The 27,261-nt window shown below is 32.8% G+C and overlaps 2 protein-coding genes across 2 annotated transcripts; both read right to left on the bottom strand.

The window, feature by feature from the left end:
• Window positions 1-6,020: 6,020 nt before the first annotated feature.
• LOC117921906 lies at window positions 6,021-8,184 on the bottom strand. Its single transcript, XM_034839851.1, has 2 exons — window positions 8,175-8,184; window positions 6,021-6,670 (listed from the first exon to the last, which is right to left on the bottom strand). Exons 1-2 carry the CDS (start codon window positions 8,182-8,184, stop codon window positions 6,021-6,023), a joined length of 660 nt encoding a protein of 219 aa, XP_034695742.1.
• Window positions 8,185-8,515: 331 nt separating this feature from the next.
• Window positions 8,516-10,783, bottom strand: LOC117921985 (exocyst complex component EXO70A1-like). The gene has a single exon (XM_034839934.1). It carries the CDS (start codon window positions 10,625-10,627, stop codon window positions 8,621-8,623), a length of 2,007 nt encoding a protein of 668 aa, XP_034695825.1. The 5' UTR covers window positions 10,628-10,783; the 3' UTR covers window positions 8,516-8,620.
• Window positions 10,784-27,261: the final 16,478 nt, after the last annotated feature.

Raw genomic sequence — 27,261 nt, 5'->3', positions numbered from 1 at the left:
CAAAGTTTGCTTTGCACTTCTCCAAGAAACAGCTCCATCGGCTAGCATAAAGACATATCCTGAAGTTGATTTTCGTGAATCAATGCAGCCAGCGTAGTCCGAATCAGAGTAGCCAATCACTTCCAAATTGTCAGTTCGTCTATACATAAGCATGTAGTCTTTGGTCCCTTGAAGGTATCTCATCACCTTCTTTGCAGCTTTCCAGTGGTCCATACCTGGATTACTCTGATATCTCCCTAACATCCCAACAGTAAATGCAATGTCAGGTCTTGTGCAGACCTAAACATACATCAAGCTTCCAACAGCAGAAGCATAAGGAATGTTCTTCATTTGTTCCCGCTCAAGATCATTCTTCGGGCACTGGTCCAAATTGAACCTATTACCCTTCACAATGGGAACTATACTTGGTGAACAATCTTTCATCTGAAATCTTTCTAAAACCTTGTTGATATAGGTCTCTTGAGACAAACCTAAAATGCCTCGAAATCTATCTCTCTGTATCTTAATGCCAATGTGTGGACCCCACATTTCGGCTCATGCGTTTCCCACTCGATGGCGAGCTCGATTTTTATTTGAAAAATTGATTTGTTGATTAAAAATGACTTGGAGTCGCCACTTATTTTTGTTTTATTTTTAAAAGGGTAAACAAAATAAGAAAGAAAAACCCTAAGTGCGACTCCTGGTTTTGGAAAAGGCGATCTACGAAAAACCAGATCGGGCTCGGGGGTCAGGTTACTTATCGGGAAGGTACGGTGAAGACCATAGCACCCCTCTAAGTCCCTAAAGTCAGGTCTCTACTGATAAAATGAAGCTGATGTGGCAATTGATGAGTAAATCAATGAATACTCACATCAATCATGCATATATGAGAATCAGAATATGTATAGGAAAACGGTCAGAATGAGCAAATGCATACCTGGGCCACGAACCGTAATGCGCTATCATGAAATAGGGTTAGTGCACAACGAATAGATATAAAATATAGCACACCCGCCACCAAATTGGATAATAAATCATCAAGCGTCACGTTTCAGTTCATTCAAATTTTATTTTTAAAACTCGGATCTCGGGCCTCCACCGAAAAGAGAAATAGAAGGTTATTTGAAAACCATAATAGAATTAAGACTATTCGATGGAAGATTGTATTTTTTTTTCTTTGAAATTTATTTGAAAATTGAGGTCTCGAAAATTATTTGAAAATTGGAGTCTTGGGAATTAAATTTAAGAATTGGAATTTTGGATGTCAAATTTGAAAGAAATTAGAATTTTAGAAATCGGAAATTAAGTTCGGAAATTGGAATTCAAAAAAAATGTTTAAAAATGGAATTTTGAAATAAATAAATGGAATAATAATAATAAGGACGAAAATAATGATTAAATAAATGAATGGGAATGCTGGAATTTTTGAAATTGGAAATTAGATTTAGAAGTTAGAAATTTTAAAGAATTGTTTAAAATAGAATTTTAAGATAAATAAACAAACTATTAGTGATTAAATTAATGTGAATATGGGAATTTTTAGGATTAAGAATTAAATTTGTAAATCTGAAGTTTTAAAGAATTGATTTAAAATGGAGATAAAATACTAATGATTAAATAAATTAAGGAGAATATGAGAATTTTCGGGAATAGGAATTTAATTCGGAAATCAGAAGTTTTGAAGAATTTGATTTAAAATGGAGTTTTGAAATAAATAAATAAATAAAATACTAATGATCAAATAATTTAATGGGAATATGGGAATTTTTGGGATTGGGAATTTAATTCGGAAATTAGAAGTTTTAAAGAATTTTGATTTTAAATGGAGTTTTGAAATAAATGAATAAAATACTAATGATTAAATAAATTAATGGGAATATGGGAATTTTTGGGATTAGGAATTTAATTCGGAAATCATAAATTTTAATGAATTGTTTAAAATGGAATTTTGGAATAAATAATCAGAATAATAATAATTAAATAGATTAATGTGAATATTGGAATTTTGGAATTAGAAATTAAATTTGAAAGTCGAAAATTTTAAAGAATTGCTTAAAATTGAATTTCAGAATAAATAAATAAGATAATAATAATTAAATAGATTAATGTGAATATTGGAAATTTTGAAATTAGAAATTAAAATCGGAAGTCAGAAATTTTAAAGAATTGTTTAAAAATGGAATTTTAGAATAAATAAATAAAATAATAATAATCAAATAAATTAATGTGAATATTGGAATTTTTTAGAAATAGAAATTAAAATCGGAATTTTGATAAATTATTTAAAGGTCGAGTTTTTTTATTTTTTATTTTTTTATTTTTTATATATAAACAAATAAGTAAATAAATTAAAATGATGATAATTAAATAAATCGAGGTGAGAATTAAAGTTTCGGAAATTTGAGTTTTGAGATTATTTGAAGATTGTATATATTGTGAGTAAGATTGGGAGGTTGGAATTTAGAAAATTTATTGAGGAATTAGTGCTTTTTAGAAATGTAAATTATATATATATAAAAGGCAAATGGGTTAACTTAAAGTGGGTGGGCTTGAAATTGGCATGAGCCAAGGTAAAGTGGGTGGACAGAAGCTTGGACTTGGGCTTCAGCTCTAGCCCATGTCCACTAGCGTGAAACCCAAGCTTTTAATCTTTAACAAAATTTACCTTCACGCCTGGGTGCCACCTTCCATCTAGGAACCTCCATCATGGACGCCGCGGTCGTCGGAGTTGGGACTATCCCCGACGCCGGCGACATGGAGGCCTTCGTCGTGAGTGCGGGTGACGACACGGAAGATGCTGCACTCGTCGTCCGCGAGGAGGGCGCCATCAGCGCCGGCGTCACGGGGGCCACGCGTGGCTGTCATTAGCGCATTCTGCTGGGAGCTCCGTCATTTGCGTAGCCTTCACGACCAGCATTCATCCCCAGCTTAACTATCTTGGCTTCCACGTCCAATTTTGCATGCATGGTGATTGGTAGGCATGAAATGGGTGGAGAGTTTGGAGGGAAAATGGGTAAGGATGATGCAAACAAGAAAAACACTACTACAAGTGTCAAAAGAAAACAGAGCCCAGCAGATCTCAATAATAAAAAAAAAAAAACCAAACAAAAGAGAACGAACATGTTAGGACCTTTCAAAGCAACCTAAAGAAAATGAAAACATTCAAAATAGTCGTACGACCCTCCTACCCATTCACAGTCAACCTAATGCCCGGAAATGATCAATAGAAAACTGAAGAAAATAACGAATAGAGGGAAACGAGATGGTTGCCGCGTTCATACCTATATTTCTCCCGTAAGCCAAAAAAATGGTTTCCCCCTTCCTTTCTTCTCTAGCCCCCCGGCAGCTTGCCTTCCCGCCCAAGCTCCCTAAAAAAAAACTCTCTCAAGATCCCCTCTCTCATAGATATTTTTTCTCTTTTCCCGCCTTTCCCCCACAGCCCTCACCTACTCTCTGCCCCGCGTCCCATCTCGCCGCCACCCCCAACTTGATTTCGGGGTGGTCAGAAGAGTAAACGTAGAATCAAATAAAATAAAATAAAAACATTGTTTGGGGGGTCTAATTGATATAATTCGCATCACCCATATCCTTCATATCAAAGTTTTTAGATAGAAATTGTTTCACCTCATGTAGCAAACCCTTATTATTGGTTGCAAGTAAAATGTCATCCACATACAGAACAAGGAAACATATCTTACTCCCACTAACTTTCTGATATATACATTGATCCATAATGTTCTCCACGAAACCAAATGAAGAGGTAACATCATGAAACTTCAAATACCACTGACAGGATGCTTGTTTCAATCCATATATGGATTTCTTAAGCTTGCATACCAAATGCTCACCACCACTAGAGGAAAATCCTTCTGGTTGTTTCATGTAAATCTCTTCCTCTAGATTTCCATTGAGAAATGCCGTTTTCACATCCATTTGTTGCAACTCTAAGTCAAAATGTGCAACTAATGTCATAATGACACGAAGAGAATCTTTCTTAGATATAGGAGAAAAAGTCTCCTTGTAGTCAATTCTTTCATTTTGAGTGAATCCTTTAGCAACGAGTCTCGCTTTATATCTTTCAATGTTGCCCAATGAATCTTTCTTTGTCTTGAAGACCCATTTACATCCAATGGCTTTTGCACCATCAGGCAACTCAACAAAATTCCAGACTCCATTAGATGCCATAGAATTCATCTCATCTTATGGCTTGTAAAAACGTTTCAAGATCATTTTTGGCTCCAATGTCATAGTCCAATTCTTGCATATACACAACATAATCACTAGGTATTGCTGGTTTTCTCACTCTTGTAGATCTTCTTAATATTGAATCAACATTTTCCTGAGGATCACGTTACTCAACGAGTTGTTCAGCAATTTCTGGCGAATCTTGAACAACTTGATCTACTGGATTGTCATTAGCAATTTGTGGAGCTTCAATGATTGGTTGTCTATCACCCATTTGAACTTGAGGGGCATTATGAATGACAATCAATCTATCACTTGAAGTGGATGGTTGAGCATCTATATGATCTTTTTCAGAAACAATGTCCTGAAATCGATCGCTCCCACTAATCAAGTCATTCCCAAGAAACTTAGCATTTCTTGACTCCACAATTCTAGTGTTGTGAGATGGACAGTAAAATCTATACCCTTTAGACTTTTCGGCATATCCAATGAAATACGCACTAATGGTCCTTGGGTCTAGTTTCTTCTCTTGTGGGTTGTAAATTCTTACTTCAGACGGGCATCCCCAAATGCGTATATGTCGCAAACTCGGTTTCCAACCTTTCCATAATTCAAATGGCGTCTTGGGGACAGCCTTTGTTGGAACTCGGTTCAATATATACACTGCCGTTTTAAGAGCTTCAAACCACAAGGATTCAGGAAGCTTGGAGTTGCTACGCATACTCCTAACCATGTCCATTAATGTTCGGTTTCTTCTTTCAGCCACACCATTCTGGTCTGGGAAACCAGGCATGGTGTATTGAGCAACTATCCCATTCTCTTGAAGAAACTTCGCAAAGGGACCAGGTGCTTGTCCATCCTCGGTCTACCATAATATTCTCCACCTCTATCCGTTCTCACAATCTTTATTTGCTTTCCACATTGTTTTTCTACTTCAGCCTTAAAAACTTTAAAGGCACCCAATGATTCATTCTTGTTATGAAGCAAGTAGATATACATGTATCATGAGTAATCGTCTATGAAGGAGATGAAGTATTTCGGACCATACGCGTCCATGTCTGGACAACAAATATCTGAATGTATGATCTCTAATATGTTTGTGCTCCTCTTGGCACCCTTCTTAGACTTGTTGGTCTGCTTTCCCTTAATGCAGTCCACACAAGTGTGAAAATCAGTAAAATCTAAAGTACTAAGTACTCCATCATTTACTAATCTCTTAATTCTCTGTATGGAGATATGTCCCAATATCCGATGCCACAACATAAAGGAATCTTCATTCATAACACATCGTTTTGTACCAATGTGAACATGCATAGTATTATTAGTGGTATCATTTTTCAAATTGATAGAGAAAAGACCATTAGACAATGTACCATTTCCAACAAGATTAGATTTATAAAACAAACTGAAAGATGTCTCATAAAAACTAAAGGAATAACCCAAAGGTACAATTCTTGAAACTGAAATCAAATTCCTAGAGAAACTTGGAACATAAAATGTCTTTTCTAAATTTAAAATAAAACCACTACTTAAAAATAAACTGCATGTTCCAACAGCCTCCACATGTGAATGCATCTTGTTTCCTGAATAAATGCATTGCTCACTTGGCATTGGCTTCCTTAGGTTTCGCATACCCTGCAAGGTATTCGAAACATGGATTGTAGAACCAGAATCAATCCACTATGTGTTATAAATAACATCAACCATAATGAGATTGGTTTACCTTTCTTCTCAAGCCATTTCTAGAATTTGGTGCAACCCTTTTTCATGTGCCCCTTCTTCTTGTAGAAGAAGCACCTATTGACCTTCTTGATTCCATCTTGGGGCGGTATTTTACCTTTCCCTTTCTTTTTAGCCTAATTCTGATTCTTTCCTTCCATTGTCATTAATGCATTCTCACCCAATTCCATTTTCAACCTTCCCTCCTCTTGAACACACATGGTCAGAAGCTCATTAATTGACCACTTATCTTTGTGTGTGTTGTAGGAGATTTTGAAAGGTCCATATTGTTGTGGAAGAGTGTTTAAAATGAAGTGCACAAGGAAGGAGTCAGACATTTCAACCTCAAGTATTTTCAATTGCGCCGCAATATCCCTCATTTGCATTATGTGCTCTCGCACACCACTCACATTGGTGAGCCTTAAAGATGAAAACTTCATTATCAGGGTGCTGGCAAGTGCCTTATCTGAAGTCACAAATTGTTCATCAATAGCCTTCAGTAATGCCTTGACATTGTCATGCTGATCCACAGAACCACGAATACCATCAGAGATTTTGGTCTTTATGAACATCAAACTAAGGCGATTTGATCGCTCCCATTGTTCATAAAGAGCCTTTTCTGCTGTAGTGCTGGTGTCAATAATGGTTGGTTTGTCTTTCCTAATAGCATAATCAATGTTCATGCACCCCAAATGAAGGAGAATTCTCTCCTTCCAAACCTTATAGTTATCACCTTTAAATTCGGGAATGTCACATTTTATATTAGAGAAATTCGCAGGTTGCATGACTGCACAAAAATTTAAACATACATGCTTATAATTCAATTTTGAGACTAATAATCAAATATCATGTTTTACCAATGTAACTCATGTTAAAAAATTATGAATCTAGTAACATAAAACTTGTTTGTGGGCTAAAGTTCTAATTCAATTAGATCCATGTAAAACCTTATGATAAAACTATCAAATTATGTTTCATTTCCTAATTCTTGTGGGTAATTAAGAAATATAATTTGATATTCCACCCTAATTAATTATACAAATTTAATAAAAAAATTCCTGTGGGATAAAATTTTATTATATCAAATATAATTAATTACCCATAATGTCATTTTCCTATATGTGATCCTAAAACAATTAATATATAATTTTGCATAATTAAATATGCTGTGGCTACTCCTTAATTAATTAAAATTATATGGATCACTTGACATTTTAATTAATTCACAAGAAAACTTATATAAATTGCATGAAACCATAAGCAATTTTTACACAAAACTCAATATCAATGTGCAAAATTTCTGAAATTGTATAAATTATAAGCACATTAATATCTAAAATTAAAACCATAAAAGCCTTTAAGAATAAATTTAATGTGCAAATTATTTAATTTAATGTTGTATGCACAATAAACCATTAAAAATAGAAATATGCATTCAACTAGCAAAAATAAATAATCTATCACATAAAATATCCATAAATTAACATATTTTAAAAAAAAACATTAAATTTTATGATTTTTTTTAATTATTATTATTACACTCACTAAATCCAAATGCAGGACACGGAAATCCATGTCATACAAGTCTTGAGGCAGAGGCTTTTTGAAGGAAAGAAATACCAGCTAAATCAACCCCTTTAAAAATAAAATAAGTTTATAGGTTGGTGCAGGAGGACTCGAACTTGTGCAATGAATGAATGAGAACAAGGCTATAACCAACCAGGCTACTGCCCCTTTTCTGATTACTTGTTTACCTATTTAAATCTTATTGACAGTCAACCCCTTTAAAAATAAAATAAGTTTATAGGTTGTTGTAGGAGGACTCAAACCTGTGCAATGAATGAATGAAAACAAGGCTATAACCAACTGGACTACTGCCCCTTTTCTGATTACTTGTTTACCTATTTAAATCTTATTGACAGTCAAAACTATAAGCCCCTGTAGTCGTCCCCTACCTTCAGTCGGGTCTATTTGACCCATCTGCAACCCAAAATGAAACCCGACGGTTTCCAGGCATTCCAGACACCAAATTGATGATTTAAAACACCGAAATGTTATAAATATCATCTCCTAATGATTTCTAACAATATTTTTCATCAAAAACTTCTAAAACCAAAACCTCCAAAATACCAAAACTCACTTGATTGAAAAATGCAGATTGTAAAATGAACAAGGCAAAGGCATACAAGGCTCTGATACCAACTGTAATCTCTATATCTAAACATGCTATAAAAAAACATTAAATAGCAATTAGATCATAAACGGAATTATAAACTGATCGGAAAACATACCTCCCGCCATTGCCATTCTATAGGTTAAAATGGGTTTTGCTAATTTTGGGTTTCAGGTGCTTCTAAACCTTCACAATCTCCACTTAGATGGTGTTTTGAAAGCTGAAAAGAGATTGCAGGCTTAGGGTACCCTCCCGTTAGTGTTCTGCCTCATTTTAAAAGACTCTCTCCATCACTGAGTCTACCTGGAATGTGCACAAAACATGTGGTAGTGATGCGAACATGGTTTGGAGCATGAATCCTCGTTCCTAAATTGATGAAATGATGTGGACCACATTCCAATCACGTCTTCGGTTTATTACCGAAGATGTAGGAGAAATAAAATCCCAACAATCCCCTCATTAATTCATAACTTTTCCACACAATTCTCTTAAGCAAATTAGATCAAGATTACAAGAAGTCAGGAGTCCCTCATGGTTGATGAGAGGCAAAAACAGGATACATAATCATGCTACAACAGTAGTAGAGGGAAACTGACTGGTGACAATCTCACTCTTTTTATCAATGGAGTGCCTGGTATTAGTGCTATAACACTTCCCCATCTTTGGCTGAAACATTGAGCTCATCATATTCACCAAACCCTCTTCAGTGTAAATTTTCACATTCTTAATGCCGTCTTGTTCAATAAAATGCCCATATTTCTGAATGTAGCTCCTATATACAGGCACAATGGCATCAACCACAAGCTGGCATATCCTCTTCCTGAGGTTTTTGTTGGCCAGGACCCAGTTCGATTGCTTCTTATAGGTTCCATCCAAGGCCTCATTGAATGTCTTCAGCTTCTTCTTCACCAGACTGCAGGCCATGGCCCTTCCATCTGAGAATAAGGTCTCATCTTCATGGCCTAAAAGGCCTGGAAGCATTCCCCAACTATCCCTCAAGTAGATCGATGCGTAATAGTCCCTGTACTTTTTGTGTTCTCTCAACTGAAAGTCACCTATGAGGTCCCCAAGGCTTGTCCCCTTGAGGGCCTTGTACAAGTGACAGTGATTGTTCATCAAGAAAATGTAGGACAGTGGAGTGTCCTCATAGGACTTGGACCAGGCATCCAGGTTCAGCCGAATAGCCTCCACAATGTTGCAGACCTCCTTCCTCAAGAGTTCCTCTTGAAATTTTTGGTGTTTCCAGTTCTGGTGAATCTCCAGAACCTGTATCATGGTTAGCCTGTAATCATCCTGGAGCAGCTGGTTACAGTAGTCAATGACGAAGCTCACCAGACTCGGAACACTGCCATTGGAAGGAGGAGAAGTCCCCCTATGAACCTCCACCTGCGGCAAAAGCTCCCAAAATATCTCACAAGCACCATCAATCACCCTCTTGATGAGCTGCCTCGTTGGGATTTGAATTTCATTGCAAGATTTTCCCCCAAATAGGCGGTTGAAATCCAATCTCAGTTCATTCAAAGTATGGAAGATTTTCAATAGTTTAAAGAGCTTGACTGCATCTTTCTTACTCTCTGTGACAGTGTTCCCAAATTGGATGAAAGCCAGAAATCCAGACTGGATAGCAATCTTTGCAAAGCAATCCATTGAAACATCCAATCCAACCTTCTCGAATACGTCGTTGCACAGCTGATACTCGAGCTCCAGCAGATTCTTCACAGAATATTCTAAATGCTTGCTCCACATATCTAGGGAACTCTCCATGTACTGCAAATTATCGAACTCAAAGATAGATATCTCGAGGTAGTCCAAACCAAGAGCTTCTAAACATGCTCTGGCATTTGAACTACGAATGTCTATATAAGTAGAAAGGCAGCTTTCAAGTCTATTATTAGCACTTAACCTCTCAATAATGACCTGCAACTTCTGAATAACAAAAACTGGTAAAGATGATGGAGCAACAATGGAGGATGCTGAGGAAATGATGGGGAGAGGAACACCATTTTCTCTCAAAAGCCGTCTGTATTCGGTTTCCAGCTTGTCGTATGCAGCACTGAGAAGCCCTCCATTGAGACGGGCGCCTTCCTCATTTGCCTGCAACTCCCTGAGGATCTTCAAAGATTTAGTCACATTGGAGAGGTACCGGTGATCATCGATGACTGCATTTTCTTTCAAGAACTCAACCAAATCCTCCAACCACCTTATTGCCAATCCACAATTCTCAGCCAGAAACCTCAAGGCCTCCTCGAGCCTTTTAACGACTACGAGGTAGCCATAGAGGTCCGAACTCGGGTCAGATGAAAGTGACTTTTCTAGGCCATGGATGGCATCAAACACCTTCAGAACTGCAGTAGCAGGGCCAACTGCGCGGCTGATATGGCCCCCAAGTGCATCAAGACTGCATTTCTGTGCCCGAAGAGCAGCTTCCAATGATGGCAGACTTTGCTTAATCTCCTCCAACCTGGGGCCAGTTTTCTCCAGGGCAGAAGCTACACTTCTTGATTTCTCTAGGCTGGTTTTCAGTAACATCCTTGCAGCCAGCAGATTCTGAAAGCTGTCTACCTCAGCCATTGCCTGAAAGCTTTGAACACTCAATGGAGTTTTAGCTTTGGAACATATTGAAAATGAAGTGAGCTAAATATTGTAAGTTGGTTTGTTGAATGTGTAAAGAAACCATAATCTTCAGTTTCTTTCTCCACCAAACTCACCAAAACAAGTAGAAAGAAGAGTACCAGATTCAAACCAAACACGACTCTCAAAATTACCAAGAATCTCACTCAACCTGAACCACCACAGTGGCCAGGAATCCATAATCTAGGGACTACATTCCACCACCCAATAAAAAATAGTGTGATAAAATTCCAGCCCAAGCCCAATTTGGCTTGAGCCCCAGTTATAATGAAACTCTAGCCCCATGACTGGGCCTTGGCGTGGTCATGAGTTTTCTGACCTTTGGAGTCATCTGCCATTGACATTTAAAAACTAAACACCAACTATACCAATTCTAAGGTGAAGGAGAATTACTATTTTAGCATGACATCTAAATTACCATTTTAGATGCATGCTTATTTTAATTGACCTCTCTTAAGTATAAAACACTCGGTAAAAGTCCTACAATGTAACTTTAATTTTACTGCATTATTTTGTTTTTAGAGGTACTCAAATTTTATTTTTTAACATAAGGGAAAAGCAGTTCCTTTTTAATGTCTATTACAAAATGCAAACATTAAATAAAAAATAAAAAATAAAAATTTTGTTATACATATATACCTAAAATATTTTTAAAAGAGTTTATTTTAGTCGCACCCGCTAAGGTTTAGTTTAAATATACTAAACTATCATTAGTTTTAAATTTCATTATTTAGATCTCGTAGATGTATTCTATCTATATAAATTATTTTTTAGTAAGTAAAATTTATTTTTTAAAGAATTGTTAATCCTAAAATATTTTTACCTACAATTCTTTTGAAAATTAAATTTTATACACAAATTACATCTATGGGAGTGCTAATTAATGAAATTTGAAATCATTGATGGTTAAACATACTTACACCAAACTTGAGAGGATGTGAATAAAATTAAACTCATTTGGAAAATGATTGGTAATATAAAATACCAATTGATAGGGAATTGTGGGGCCACTGGACATAAAGGATTTGAAAGTTTCAACAATAAAAACAAGATTTTTTTAATAAGATAAAAAATGACTCTCCAGTCAAAAAAGGCATGTAGATTCTTTCAATCAGTTACTATTTTATAACCTTCCCGTGATGGAGAAGGTTAGAAAAATTGTAATTGACTTGACTTGACTTTAAGGTGATATAAAGTTTATGAGTATTTATGAAGTTGTGGGACTTTTAAATTCAAATAAACATATAGAGTATATATATATATATATACATATATTGGTTAATTTATAAAATGCAAGGTCATTTTAATGATATTTTAAAATATTTATGAAACTATGTAAATACTCTACATGTAGGTATTCATTGATAATAAAGTATTTTGTTTAAAAAAGTGTTCGTGTTCAATTACTTAAAATAATATTAGTTATATCAAATATCTAATTGGAATTTGAAAATTTATAAGATGACTTAGACTACTTCAAACCATATTTTATGATATGCTCAAGGAGAACTGTAGTGTAAAATTTAATTTTATTGCAATATTTCATGGTTAGGGGCATTCAATTCCTTCTTTTTTCCTTTTATTGAAATGAAAAATAAACAATAAAATTTTTTTAATGGATGTGAAAATTTATTAAAATATAAAAAATAAAGAAATTAATTTCATATCAAATACTCTCTTGATCTTGAATATCTTTTTAAGTATATTAATTCTTTTAATATTAAAAGATGTTACAAATATCAATTATCAATACAAATCTCTTCCATGACAACTCACCTCACCATGTGGTCTTGAGTCAATGGAAGCTATTGTAGAAATAAATTACACTTAAAGATGATTAAGAGGTACTTGATCCTAAAACATTTTTACCTAAAATTTTTCTAAAAATTAAATTTTATACACAAATTACATTTACGAGAGTGTTAATTAATGAAATTTGAAATTATTGATGGCGTACTTACACCAAACTTGAGAAGATGTGAATGAAATTAACTCATTTGTAAAATGATTGATAATATGAAATACCAAAAAATAGGGCATTATAAGACCACAAGGCATAAAGGATTTGAAACATAAAAGTAAGATTCTTTGAATAAGATAAAAAAACAACTATCCTATCAAAAAGGGCATGTAGATTCTTTCAATCAATCACTATCTTGTAAAGTTCTCGTGATGAAGAAGGCTAGATAGAAATAATTGTAATTGACTTGACTTTAAGGTGATATAAAGTTTAGGAGTAAATATGAAGTTGTGAGACTATTAAATTCAATTGACTTGACTTTAAGACGATATAAAGTTTATGACTTGACTTGACTATCAAATTCAATACATATATATATAATTTATAAAACACAAAGTCATTTTAATACTATTTTAAAATTTTGATAATCGAGTATTTTGTATATAAAAAAAAAAAGTGTTCACGTTCAATTACTTAAATAATATTAGTTTTATCAAATATATTGTACATATTTGATGCATCCAATTGGAATTTGAAATTTTATAACATGACTAAGACTATTTCAAGCCAAATTTTATGATATTTTATGATATGTTGAGAACTACAATTTGAGTACGTAGTCTAAATTATAATTTTAGAAGCTTGCTTACTTTAATTGAACTTTCAAAAGCATAAAATACCAACTAATGAAACTTTAATTTTACTACAATATATCATTGTTAGAGGCGTTCAAATCCCTTTTTACCATATGGGAAAAAGAATTATTTTTAATGTCTATTCAAAATGTAGACATTGAATGAAAAATAAAGAGTAAAAATTTTGTTAAACACATATACCTAAATATGTTTAAAAGGTTTAATTTTAGTCATACCTTAAATACACTAAAAGTGTCATCTTATGTGGATAATAATATTACAAATTTAACCCCTTGTTGATATAGTATATTTTGTACCTATTATATATAATTTTTCAAATGGTTTGTTATAAAGCACATAACAATTATTCACCCATTTAGAATTTAATTCAATATTAATAACTATATCTTCCAAAAGAAATTGAACAAACTTGCTAATAATATCTTGATAAAGAACTAATGTTTACAAAATTAATTAATACATGAATTTGTTAATATATCAAAATATTTACAACAAACATATTTTCCAACCCCAACATAAAAACAAGTATATATGTACCAAAAAACGAGATATCTAAATTCCCTATCAAAATTAATATTACAAGTAAAAAGAAGAACAAGCCAAAAGTATTCCCGGTGGTTGCATATCAACAGTTGAGCTAGAAATCTTTTACCTGTATACATTAAAAAAATAAAACGATAGAGAAAATTTATGTTTAGTTAATACACATGTAATGAAAATTAAATTTGAATCTATAAGTAGCCCATTAAAGAAGTGCATGCAAGTGAGAATAACTTGATGGTTAATGAGATCCTATGCTTCAATCAAGATGGAAAATGGTTTAATTTGATACAAGTTCATAAAATGTTAATAGACTTTTTAGTTCATTATTAAATTAAAGCAAACAAGGGTTTCAATGATATAAATCTATAATATGAAATGCAACATTATATTTTCTTATCTATGTCTAGTGTATATATATATATATATATTCCGTGGATATCCGGGCCAGCTTACGCACACCTTTACTAATCCCATAGGGCCTTGAAATTAACGACCAGGTAAGCCTCCAATGGCCTTGAGGGGACTCGAACTGGTGACCATTGGGGAGCAAACCCAATACCGGACCAACTGAGCTACCCATCAGGGTTATCTATGTCTAGTATATATGAAACTGATTTCTTATAAATAAATATATGAACACACCAATACATATGGTTTATAAGTTTCAACCATAAATCATCATATATATAGTACTATAAGAAATTTAATACAATAATCAACATAAATATATGAGTATTAAAGGAATACAAACACATACAAAAAGGAAAATGATAACCATATGTAGCATGATAAAAATCCAAATATAAAGCAAAAAAAAGAAAATCATTAGTTTTGTATGCTAAGTTTGAAGATTGGAAATATTGTTTTTGGTGATGCCATTGAAAAAAACAGTAAATAGTCTTTGGCATTAGCCTCACCTATTCTCATTACCAATCATATCCTCTTTTTACTTGTTCTCAATTTCGCCAATAGACTTCCCATTTTTGTTGGTTGTAATGGGAGGTAACCATCCCTATTCTATTGCGTTCTAGACATGCTCTCCTTGTATTTTTCGAGAAAAAAAAAATTCCTTTAAAATGGAAGATAGAGAAGAGAAGATCCAAATTTCTACATTCGATGATTCAAGAATTTAATAGCAAAAATTGGGAATTTTACTTCTATTTTTATATATAAACAAAACCTACTCAAATATCACTTGTAAATTCATAATCAATTTGGCGGAGGAGGTGTAGGTTGGAGAGGAGGAAGGAGGGATGTTCAACCTCATGATGAGGCTAATGAATCAATGCACCATGCGCTTCTACTAAAAAGATCTTAAGAGTTAGTAGTGATAGGGTTTAACAAGTGGCTATGAGAATACATGCCTACTATCATAGCCTAATTAAAGAGTAGGGTGTCATAACAAAGCCGACTTGGATATTCAAATAAGGTTACAACGTGAATCCACAGAAAAAAAAAAATATATCCAAAAGACCAAAAACAAAAAAAGAAAACAAAACAAAACAAAAATAGTCCGTCAAATGAACTTGACTTGAAAGCAACTTTAAGTCTACTACAATTACTAAGATGCATGAAGTTCCTCTGGTTTTTCTTATTTTTCATTTGGACAAACCAACTTTAGATCATCAAAATTACTTTTGTGGTCCTAGATTTCCTCTTCATGGGGCCATTACTCTCTCAATTTCTGGTGAAGCAGCTCTACGGAATGTGAGAAGACGATTTAGATTTGAGTGGGAACCTAACAGAACAACTGGTCATTTATCAAGTTAAATTAGATGATCCAATAATACTTTTTCTTCCTTTTCTTTGGTCCTGAAGTTTACATCATTTTAAAAGGAAGAAACTCTGGAATCTCAACATTTATCAAATTGAAATGGCCGCTATCGTACCATATTCTTTTCCACTGCTTTCCCAACTACCAAATACAACATGGGTTTCTCTTCTCTCTCTCTCTCTTTTCCCTTTTAAGTTAGTCTCTTGGTTTACAACTCCCATCTTGTAAATTTGAACTTCTTGATATCTTTGCCACAAGGACTAGAAAGAAAAAATTTCCGCATTGAGTTGCAAACCACTAATAATAATGTTAAACATTATGACATTGACCTTATGTAGCTTTTAGCATCAAGGAACCAAGAACATCTAGGGTTTTAGCACATGGATTTGAAGAATTAAAAGAGAATTAGCAAATTTTCAGCAAAAATTAAATCACTAGCATCTAGGGTTACTCATCTTGCTCATCCTCTAAACAAGTAAATCACAAGCTAATAAGATGTGAATATAAAAATGATAAAGCAATATTTGTAACAAAAGGGAAAAAAGATACTGACCATAGAGCTTTAAAGTATGCCTAAACAATTTAATTCCAATCACTTGTTGAGTTGAAATATTGAACAAGTTAAATTATTGGAAGAAGAATACCTTGTGGGATGTTATTCATTCTTCAACATAACATAGGATGCTATTGAAAATACCACCAATAAAACAGATGAGCCTAAGGTTTTTCAATTCCCACTCACAAGCTGTTAATAATGGTAACAGCAATATTTGAAACCTTAACTATTATTCTCATAAAAGAAAATGATACACCATTTTTTTCTTCAAAAGAAAATCAAAATACTTTGAAAATACTACATGTGCCCATATGACTGAAATATTGATTGCTTTGCAGCAAGCCAAAACATATGTGCCTATTAATGCAGTGTTGACAAGATCCAAAATTGAGAAAACATATGTTCTTTTATATATACTACATGTACCCATATTACTGAAAGATTGGTTGCTTTGCAGCAAGCCAAAACATATGTGCCTGTTAATGCAGTGTTAACAAAATCCAAGATCCGAAATATGAGAAAACATATGTTTATATATATATATATCATCTTTGGATTGGTTCTTATACATGTTCTTATAATAAAATGTGTACTTGGATGTGTTGGATATGGAACCCTCAAGATACAAATATGATGGTAGGAATAGGTGTCTCTTTTCTCCTACCTATACAGAGTTATCAGATTTTAGCTAGGATATGCTTTAGCTTGTGTAGTTTTGTTTTGGTGTAAGAACCATGGAATACAACTTTCAATAGTAAAGTCAAATATACTACATAATATAGGTCATGTGTTAACTGCTCATTAGTGGTGTATGGTACTCATAGTTTTGTATTATTCTAATAAAATATTTTGTACAACTATATCTCATGATTCATAGTTTTATAAGGAATCAAATTCTTACAAGTACCATAAATTTATTTTCACAAATTTATTATAATTATAATTATTCTAAATAGCTCCAAATTTATTTTCAAGGAAACATTTCTACAAATATTTTCAAACAAAGTATAACATAAAAAAGAATGGTAATAAAACCAAAACCAAATAAAAATCCGAAACATGCTCTAAAGTAGGATGATACTCACTTATTATAAATTTTGTTTTATACTAATTTAATGTTTATTTGCATACGCTTTTTATTTTTATTTTTAAAACCAGAAAATAGAAATAATGTTTATATAAGATTAAAAAAAACTCTTAAAGAATTACCTTGAAAAATAATAAGCTTAAAAAATTAAGATATAACAAAATTTACTATCTCAAATTCTGAAATTTCTAAAACTTATTTTTTAAAAAAAGGTAAACATATATTTTTTATACAAAATACTCTATTTTTTTTTTGTTAATAAAACTTTTCACCATTAAATATAACATAATATTTTGAATAAACTAAAAAAAAGGTTTTTTTTAATCAATCTTTTTAAATCTAGGCAGGAAAGAAAATGAAAGCAAAGAATGAGGAAACAACCATGACAACTAACAAGAGTGACAAATTATCAAGGCGTCTTTTTTATCTACAAATTAAAAGAAGATATATTTGAAGTTTTCCTAGGGATCCAGGATAAGAAATTGTAGATGCACTGATTAAGCAGAATGGTTGGTTGATGGTAATTCTATAGTAGATGTCTCAATATAGTTTTTGGATTGATATTTTTAAATCTAGGCGGGAAAGAAAATGAAAGCAAAGAATGAGGACACAACCATGGCAGCTAACAAGAGTGACAAATTATCAGGGCGTCTTTTTTATCTACAAATTAAAAGAAGATATATTTGAAGTTTTCCCAAGGATCCAGGATAAGAAATTGTAGATACACTGATCAAGCAGAATGGTTGGTTGATAGTAATTCTATAGTAGATGTCTCAATAGAGTTTTTGGATTGATATTTTCCAGGTCCAAGTATATGGAAAGATAGCTTATGTCTCTCTAGTAGAATGGATCAAAACAGGGACTACATAAGAAAATATTATTTTTGGGTCTGCCATGGATCGATAGAGATATGGGGAGGTGATTGAAAAGTGCTCCCTAGTAAAGGACCTCAAGATGCTTCCATTCGGTGACCTCATTGAAATAGGTTGTAGAATCCTACTGTGAGCAAACCAAAGTTGCTAAGAATTCTACTTTATCTACTTTATCTACTTGAAGTAAAAAAATTAAAAATAAATAAATAACTAAAAAATCTACTTTGAATTGGGAAGGAAAAACGCTTAAGACAGCTAGAGCAGCCATTGCATTACAAGTGGAAAGTGTCATTATATTTAATTAATAACCACCAATGCATTCATATATGTAGAGACAGAAACATCTTTCTCTACTATTTAATAAAATATAGAGTTAGACTCTTAATTTTCTCTTATTTCTTGGAAGCCTAAGAGGGTTTCAGTGTTTGCTGGGCTGTTGAGAAGAGATTGTGAAACAAAAGAAATTAAGTTTTAGGTTTTATATTGCATTACTTGACATGATAAGGTTGGTGCTCGACTACTCTTTATCTTTTATCATTCTACCAAAACTGGTCACTCCATATCCTTCTGATTGTTTCCAACAAATGGTAATGCTACAGTAAAATGACCATGCTCTCACTCAGAATTACAAACAAAGAACAAATAAATATCTATAGTACCTTCATAACCCTTACAACTTCTACAATTAACATGCTTGGTTCAAGTGAGATTGTACTGGAGTAGAATAACAACTAGGAATAGAAGTGACAAACTGATTTCTGGGTTTATTGCAAAGATGGCTAAAGAGATTAGTTTTATGGAGTGAAGTTGAAATTTTCTATAATGTGGTGATGATGGGAATTGTTTTCTTGTTATAAATCTTGGGTAAATTTACTACTGTTATCCCTCTTTCTTGTCAGGTTTCTGGGTTTTCCTATTTTGTCTCAAATTTATCTTAATTATAGAACTGGGAAACAACAGTACATGCTACAATACCATACAACAGGGTTGTGTGCATAACATACAGTAAATAAGTCAATGTCATCACTATTATTGATTGGATAACTAATTAATTGCACAAGAACCCGGATTTTACGTGCATGTGTAAAGATTCCTAGCCTAATTTGGAAGTCCTAGTAGAATTTGGATTATGAAATAGGTTGGGTCATTTATGTTCATGTCATAGTCTTGATGTTCTGAGTACATCTTCTAGAAGAAATATAAGAATGGACTTGAGAACCAGAGAACGCTTATCCCAATGCCATCATTAATAAACCAAGCTTACTACCTAAAGGAAAAAATGAATGTAAAAGCAGAAGCAAACCTGGTTTTAATGTTATCTAATAGGTCTCCTTGGACATCCATGAGAATCACCATATCTGGGTAAATCTAAAAATGAAAACACAAAACAAGATTACACATTGTGGATATTTCAAGCTTTTGCATCTGGATGCCAATATACTTGATTCAAGTCAAGGAACTTCTCAATTTCCTTCACAGTGTCGTGTCTTTCCTGAATTTCTTCTAGTGTAGCCAACACCTGCAACCATGACTCTCATTAAGGACTAAAGGGAAATATTCAAGGCATTTGAGTTTCAACTACCAAAAGCTAACACAACTGTTCTCTACCCATCTCTTGCATTGTCTTCTGAAAGATTTGCTCGCTGCTTCCAATTTCATCCAGGTTGTCTATTGTCTAAAAAATTAATTAAATTTTTGTCAATTATGATAACACCTATATCCATTATAGTTCAAATTCTAATAGAGGATTCAGACTCACCTCTTCATTTGGTCTAGTTCTAGTTACTGTTCAAACACAACACAGAGTGGATGGATAGAAATAGGGTCTTTCAGTGAGAGCCCAAAGTCCTAAAAAGACAACTTATGGCTTCTTTTTTTCTTTGTCATTCTTTGAGAGTTTGCAGACTAACCAGTCATGACCATTCTCTTTACAACCTCGCAATACTCATCTTGAATCTTTTGATGAGAAGATTGAAAGCAAACTAACAAAAAAGATAACCAGATTACAATGTGAACATACCTGAAAGTCTATCATTAATATTTATATACAGGTATTCAACATAACATAAATATAGAAAAAAGATGAGAATAAGTTACATAAATTCATAAACAATATATCCACAATTTCAACATACAATGGCAAAACTTACTTTGTGGCCGGCAAGAATCACTACTGCAGATGGTAACTGAAAAATTAATACAAACTTGGGTTCTAGATTATCAGTTCATTCATGGACAAGACTAGGACAGAATTTTAATCTAGTTTTATCCACTAATTATGTAATAAACTTTATGTATATAAGAGGGACATTTCAATTTTAAGATCAAATTTTGTTTATTTTCATTGGTTTTACAATTCATTTGAGATGTTCACTCTCATGCTTCTTTATGATCTTCCATGTCATGTTTTCACAAATAAAAAGGGTTTTCCTAATTGTCGGGTTTTTATGATTTTTTTTTCTAATTTTCTTTTTTTTTTCCAAATGAGTTTGAGGGTTTTTCCATGTGTCCATGTTTTAATAAGTAGCACATTGATTTTGGTATCAAATTAAACAATTTAGCAAAATTGACCTAATGACAAGCACATATTTGAAAAATATAGTGAACCCATAAAATTTGGATTCAGAAATCAACAACATGATTTGGCTAATTTGGATAGGCCCATTGATGGGATAAGAAGAATTTCACCATCTATGACCATGAGTATTGAGTTCTAACACTTCTCTCACTTTACCTCTCTTCTCAAACTCACATTTGTTTCGTAACTGAACTAGCAGATCTACTCAGCTTTGTAAGAGTAACCCGAGTGAACAGTAGAATTTCTATTTTCTTTCCTTGTCAAAGTGGGCCACTATCACAAATTATAATAACAATAATAATAATAATAAGAAGAAGAAGAAGAAGAAGAAGAAGAAGAAGAAGAAGAAGAAGAAGAAATAAGCAAGTATAGAAGATTTCAGTTCGAGACTTAAGTTGTCGGGGTAGGAGAGCTTGCAGAGGTTGAAAATGAGATGTGGGAAGATGCTTTCATTCCACAGCCAGTCAGAAACATAAAAATTTATGATATATTTGAAAAACCCAACATGTCTACCCTACACATGGCAATGATAATGAAATAATTCTAAGAGAAAAGAAGTGGTGTTTTTTCTATGTTAGAAACAAGAAATACCTAATCAGTCTAAGGAAAAATAGGACTATTGACGCTGGCTACTGGAAAGCCACTAGGAAAGACAAGGAGATTTTTAGAGGAAAATCTCTAGTTAGAATGAAGAAAACTATAGTCTTCTACGAGGGGAGAACTCCAAAGGGAGAGAAAACCAATTGGATCATGCACAAATACAGATTGGAGGTTGAATTCTCTCTCCATAATCTCCCTCAAAAAGCAAAGGTATTCTTTTTTTCACTTAGATTTCCCCTGTTTTCCTTTATTCTTCTCTGTTTTTTACTATGGTTGATAAAACATAAATGTTTCTCCTTAGATCCAATGCCAAGTTCCAGAAAACTCATTTTACCTTGGTATATATTTACCAACTGAGGAATATATTTATGGGATTTGATCACAAAGTTACCAAGAAATACCACTCATTGAGCCTAAAAAGTAACCAAACTCAAATCCTTCTTTAACAAGGCCTTCAGTAGTACAGCATTTAGCAGTGAACACCTTGGAATGATCGTCTTATCCAAATTATACCAGAAAATAGTGGATATTTGGCAATAGTTGTACGTTCCTAACCCATCTTATGCACCAAAAAATCCATCACACTCATTTTCTTCTGAATGATTTAATGCATAAGAGATAAATTCTAGTCATCAATAGAATCTTATCCTTAGTCTAAATCCAACCCACCTCCTATATAACTCCACTTTATGCTCCTAGATTACATGGAATGCATTTATAAAAGTCAATCTTAATGGGTCAAATCCATATTGACAACCGTCTTAACACTTCTATTAAACTTACTGCATGTTGGCATACTCCACCAAGACAAAATATTACTAAGGATACATTCATCATGGGAACTCCATATTCTCCCAAAACTGCAATTCAATAATTTTTTTTTTCCTTGTCTCTTAATTTACCATTGCACATGACCTACTCTTATGAAAGCTCATTGACCAGAGTCTTCTGCTCTCATTTCAAACTACTGTCCATTGTATATAACTTGCATAGCAGGAATCAAATTCAAGCACTATAGAGGACTGAACCTATGTGAATTCTAGTTCACAAAAAGAATATGAATCCAGAATTAGAATAACAGGAACCCCAATAGTAAAATTTGTAGAAGAAATAGAGTCTAAATTGGAAATGCAAAACCAGACACATGAATTATATATAGTAAGCTGTTAACATAAACATAGATAAGATGTGAAGTGTGTGAACTGGGGAATGAGGCACACAACAAGACCTGATCTAGGTAACATCTTCAACCAAAAGTTCATAATTTATTTATTTATCTTCTAGGGTTTTTCCTGGTACATGTCCAGCGATATTCTCCCACCGATGTGATGAATCCATAAGACAAGTTGCCAGGGCATTCTCAAATGCCTTATTAAATCTGCTCTATGTTACCTGCGGCATTTTTTGTGAAATCATTTTCAGTTAGATAGGTGTGAAGGACACTAATTGGGGTACTATAAACTGCAAAATCAACATGGCCTGGAGTATACTGAGGGCTGTTGAAAATACACAATAACTTTCAATCAACTTCTCACGTATCAAACAAAGGGAATATATTAAGAAAGAAAACTTAATAGCAAGGAAGAAACAAAATATCTAAGGAAAACTAATACTAACCTACCAGCAAAGTCCCTGCTGAAGTTACCTTATTTGAGAACCCTCTCTGTTTTGTTTTTTTTTTCTTTTCTTTTTACCGTTTCTTGACTTCACAAGTCTCTCTTTCTCCAACTCTTTGGTGCATTCTCTTCCTTAGTAAATATCATCTCCAAATCTAATGAACTGGTAGACTGAAATAATATAATGATGTCAAAAGAAAATTAAGCTGACAAATGCATTAAAGAATCAAGTACCTCTTAATCATCTTTAAGTGTAATTTATTTCTACAATAGCTTCCATCGACTCAAGACCGCATGATGAGGTGAGTTGTCATGGAAGAGATTTAACGAATACACAAATGAAAGCAAGCATCCTTACTAAATTCATAGACTCATTTCAGTAAGTATTATCACATAATTAAGTTCAAAATCATCATCAAGCTTTAAATCAATTTTCAGCAAATCAAATCAAAATTTCAAATGCCCAAAATCCAGAAGAAATTAAATACAGTTAAAAAAAACTCACAACAATTATAATTTTCAAACAGAAATCAAACTGAATTTGGAATTTAACACTTCACAGAATGGAGTATGACCTCCAGTACGATTCCAATCCACAGGATGGAAGGCCATAGGCAGCAATACAGAAAAGTGTCAACGTCTTTTGGCCACTCTGTCCACAACTCTAGAAACCAGGTAGGGCCCGTTATGACCTCATTTGTTCCCATCAAATATCAAGTTAAACTCCTCTATGAACTTGTATACAAGTGGATGATTCTTATCAAACACCAGAACTGCATTCTTTACTCTGGTCAGCTCCTAAACACCAAATCTATGCTCTATGCTCTAACTGTATTTCTCAAACTTAAAAACTTATTTAATACTATGAAATGGGTGTCCAAGTACACACCTCCATACTTGTACAGACTTGTGAGTCTGAGTAGAATGGATAAATTGAGAGCTAATACTATCTTACTAGGGTCCTTGTTCCCACTCTTTATCTTAGTAAACCATGCTTTAGTCGGGGTATCCTTGAACAAAAAATGCACATCTCGTCCGACTTCAAGCAATCTAAACCCTCAATCATGAAGGGGTTTTAGTGTACTATCCCTATGCTGGGAATCCACTGTTGGCGATAGAATCATCAAGCATCCACCAGGGTGGGCATTGAAGAGACTGTCCATGCCAATAAACTCCTTTCTTCTTAAAGACTGCACTGGGAAATTTCACGTCATCAAGAACAGAACCTCACACTTGCCAAGAAAAAAATCTCCAGACACAAGTTCAAATTGTTGTGTCTGTCTCCTTGACTTGAATTCAAATTCCGGAAGTATTCCTCCGAAACCACGCAATACATGTTAAAATTAATCCTAAAATACCAATGAAAAAACTAAATTTCAAAACCATTAACAAATGAATCCAAAGTAAAGAAACCCAAACACAAAATTAAAACCCAAATCAACACTAATAGATTTCGGAAACAACAAACCAAAAGAGCAAAGCACAAAAGGGGAAAAAACACATACGAAGCAATCTTCATACAAGCCCTAAAATAAAATAAAAAATCGAAGGAGAGAGTTACTATCACGCTTCTTTGTTTCGAACTTGGAAAAGGTTTGAGGTCATTGCTAACTAGGTGGATTTCAAGCTCTCTATTTCGGGGTTAGAAACTCTCAACAGCCATGGTGAGAAGAGACAAAGGAGAGGCTTAGGGTTTGAGGATATGAGGTCACAGATGATGAAGAGAGCAAATTACAGGCTCTAGGCAGGCTTTGGGTAACCAAAGATGGCTAAGAGTAAAAGGCTATAGGGTGTTCGAGATGACCAATAGCTTTTCAAGGTGTGAGTGTCCTTAGATCTGAGACAGACGAGGGTGTGAGAAGGAAATTTTAGAGGGAACAACTGTGTTTAGCGGAAATTTCTCATATGTATATATATACTGTTTTAGAACATGGCGCCTTAAAAAAGGCGACGAGGAAGAAATTATTCAACGACGCTTAAATAAAGCGCCAACGTCTCCAAGAATTCCCCAATCGATGATGCTTGTAAAAAGCCGTTGAATTTGAACGGAAGCGTCATTACTCCTGGGACTAATTATTGACACTTTTAAAAAGCATCAAGGAAGAAAGCGTCATCCTATGCATTTCTTTTATAGTAGTTAACTCATTTGTAAAATAATTGGTAATATAAAATATCAATGAATGAGGAATTGTGGGGCCATTAGACAAAGGATTTGAAAGTTTCAACTATGAAAGTAAGATTCTTTGAATAAGTGAAAAAATAATTATCCTATAAAAAAAGCATGTAGATTCTTCAAATCAATTACTATCTAATAAAGTTCTCGTAATGGAGAATGTTAGATAGAAATAATTATAATTGACCTAACTTTAAGATGTTATAAAATTTATGAGTCATTAAGAAGTTACTGGATCATTGCATTCAAATAAACAAATATAGTTTTATATATATATATATATATATATATATATATATATATATATATCCAAGTTGATTTAATCAATTGGTTAATTCATAAAAACCAAGTCATTTTAAAATATTTATCAGATTATGTCAATATTGTATATGTAAGTATTCATTGATAATCAAGTAAATTTATATATATATAACAGTGTTTGTATTCAATTACTTAAGATAATATTAGTTGTATCAAATATATTGTACATATTTGATGCATCTAATTGGAATTTGAAAATTTATACGATGTCTCATATTACATCAAACCAAATTTTATGATATGCTTGAGAAAAACTACTATTTGAGTATGTCATCTAAATTACAATTTTAGATGCTTGCTTGCTTTAATTGACCTCTCTTGAGCATAAAACACTAAGGTGGTGTTTGGTTTTTTTTTTCTGTTTAATTCTAAATAGAACTTATATTTAACTTAATACTAAATAATGTTTAATAGTATTAAGTATTAAGTTGTTTGTTTTTTTAATATTTTATTTTTTATTAAGTATTAAGTTGTTTGTTTTTTTATATACTAAAAACGAATATCTTAATATTTTAATATATTAAAAAAAATATAATTTAACGTATTTCTAAAAAGTTCAAAATAATAAAATTCTTATAATAAATAATTTATCATTATCATTCTTACAAAAAATAATTAATATATTTATTTTTTATATAATTAAAAAAAATATTAAAACTTAATTATCTGAAAAATAATGGATTGATAAAACCTAAATCAAATTAAAGAAAAAAACATAAAAATTCAAGTACATATTTTCAAATATCTAAAAACATCACATTTGATACTAATATCTAAACATTGCATTTCTTACAATGGTAAAAAACTAAAAATGACAAGTTAATTAAATACTTGAAAGAGTTCATTTGCAATTTGGTCTTGGAACTGTTGCATGAATTCTTGATCAGATGCTACAAAAAAACTGCTTGTAGTTGAGTTTTGATTTTGATTTGCATTGTCACTTTCCAATTCCACTTCATTGTCATATTCATAAAATAATCTATCCACAACTGAGATTTGTCGAAGAAAATTCTGAATGGAGAAGCATGTCATGACAAATTTTGTTTGAGTAGTAAACGAATAAGGTGTCATTCTCTTCAATATTGGGAAGCGCGCCTCAACAACACCAAAAGCACGTTCAATGACATTTCTTAATCTTGCATGACATTGGTTGAATATCTCCTCTTTTCCTATAGCTTTACCACCACTACGAAAATCACTCAACCAATAGCGTACATTACAATATGGTGTCATAAAACCTTGAGTGTGTGTATGTTGCATCTACTAAATAATATTTTTCTGAAAAAAAAAAAAAAAAAGATTGAGTTGATTATTATAATGAATAAATACATATTATATTAAATAAAATGAAAATAAAATATTTACCTGATGGGGGAATTGGAAAATTATGTTGCAGGTTATGAATAGTTTCTATCAAGATTCTTGAATCATGAGTTGTTCATTCCCATCCAATATCAACAAACCTAAATATCATGTCAAAATCACAAACTGCCATAACATTTTGAAAATATTCTCCTTTCCCACGACCTCGATAAGGTACTTGTTGATTAGTAGGAATGCATGCATGGATAAGAGTTCCATCAATTGCACCAACAGCATCCTACATGGTAATAATTCTTTAAAATATAAATAATTATTTTTATATGAGAATAATACAAATATGATATGAATAATTAGAAATAAAAAATAATATACCTTAAAAATTTGTCTTCGATGACAATTGGAGATACCATTTGAACTACCATTGAATGATGGAGGAGTAATCATCTCTTTTGAGAACTTCACCATGTCCACTAAAACCTCATGGAAGTATTTGTGAATTATTTAACTTGAGTGTT

Source organism: Vitis riparia, chromosome 9 (genome assembly GCF_004353265.1).
Source record: "Vitis riparia cultivar Riparia Gloire de Montpellier isolate 1030 chromosome 9, EGFV_Vit.rip_1.0, whole genome shotgun sequence".
Taxonomy (NCBI): Eukaryota; Viridiplantae; Streptophyta; class Magnoliopsida; order Vitales; family Vitaceae; genus Vitis; species Vitis riparia.
This window is presented reverse-complemented; position numbering and strand designations above follow the sequence as displayed.

Coding starts and splice junctions, on each gene's coding strand:
- LOC117921985 (XM_034839934.1), bottom strand. CDS start 10,627: ATGGCTGAGGTAGACAGCTTTCAGAATCTGCTGGCTGCAAGGATGTTA.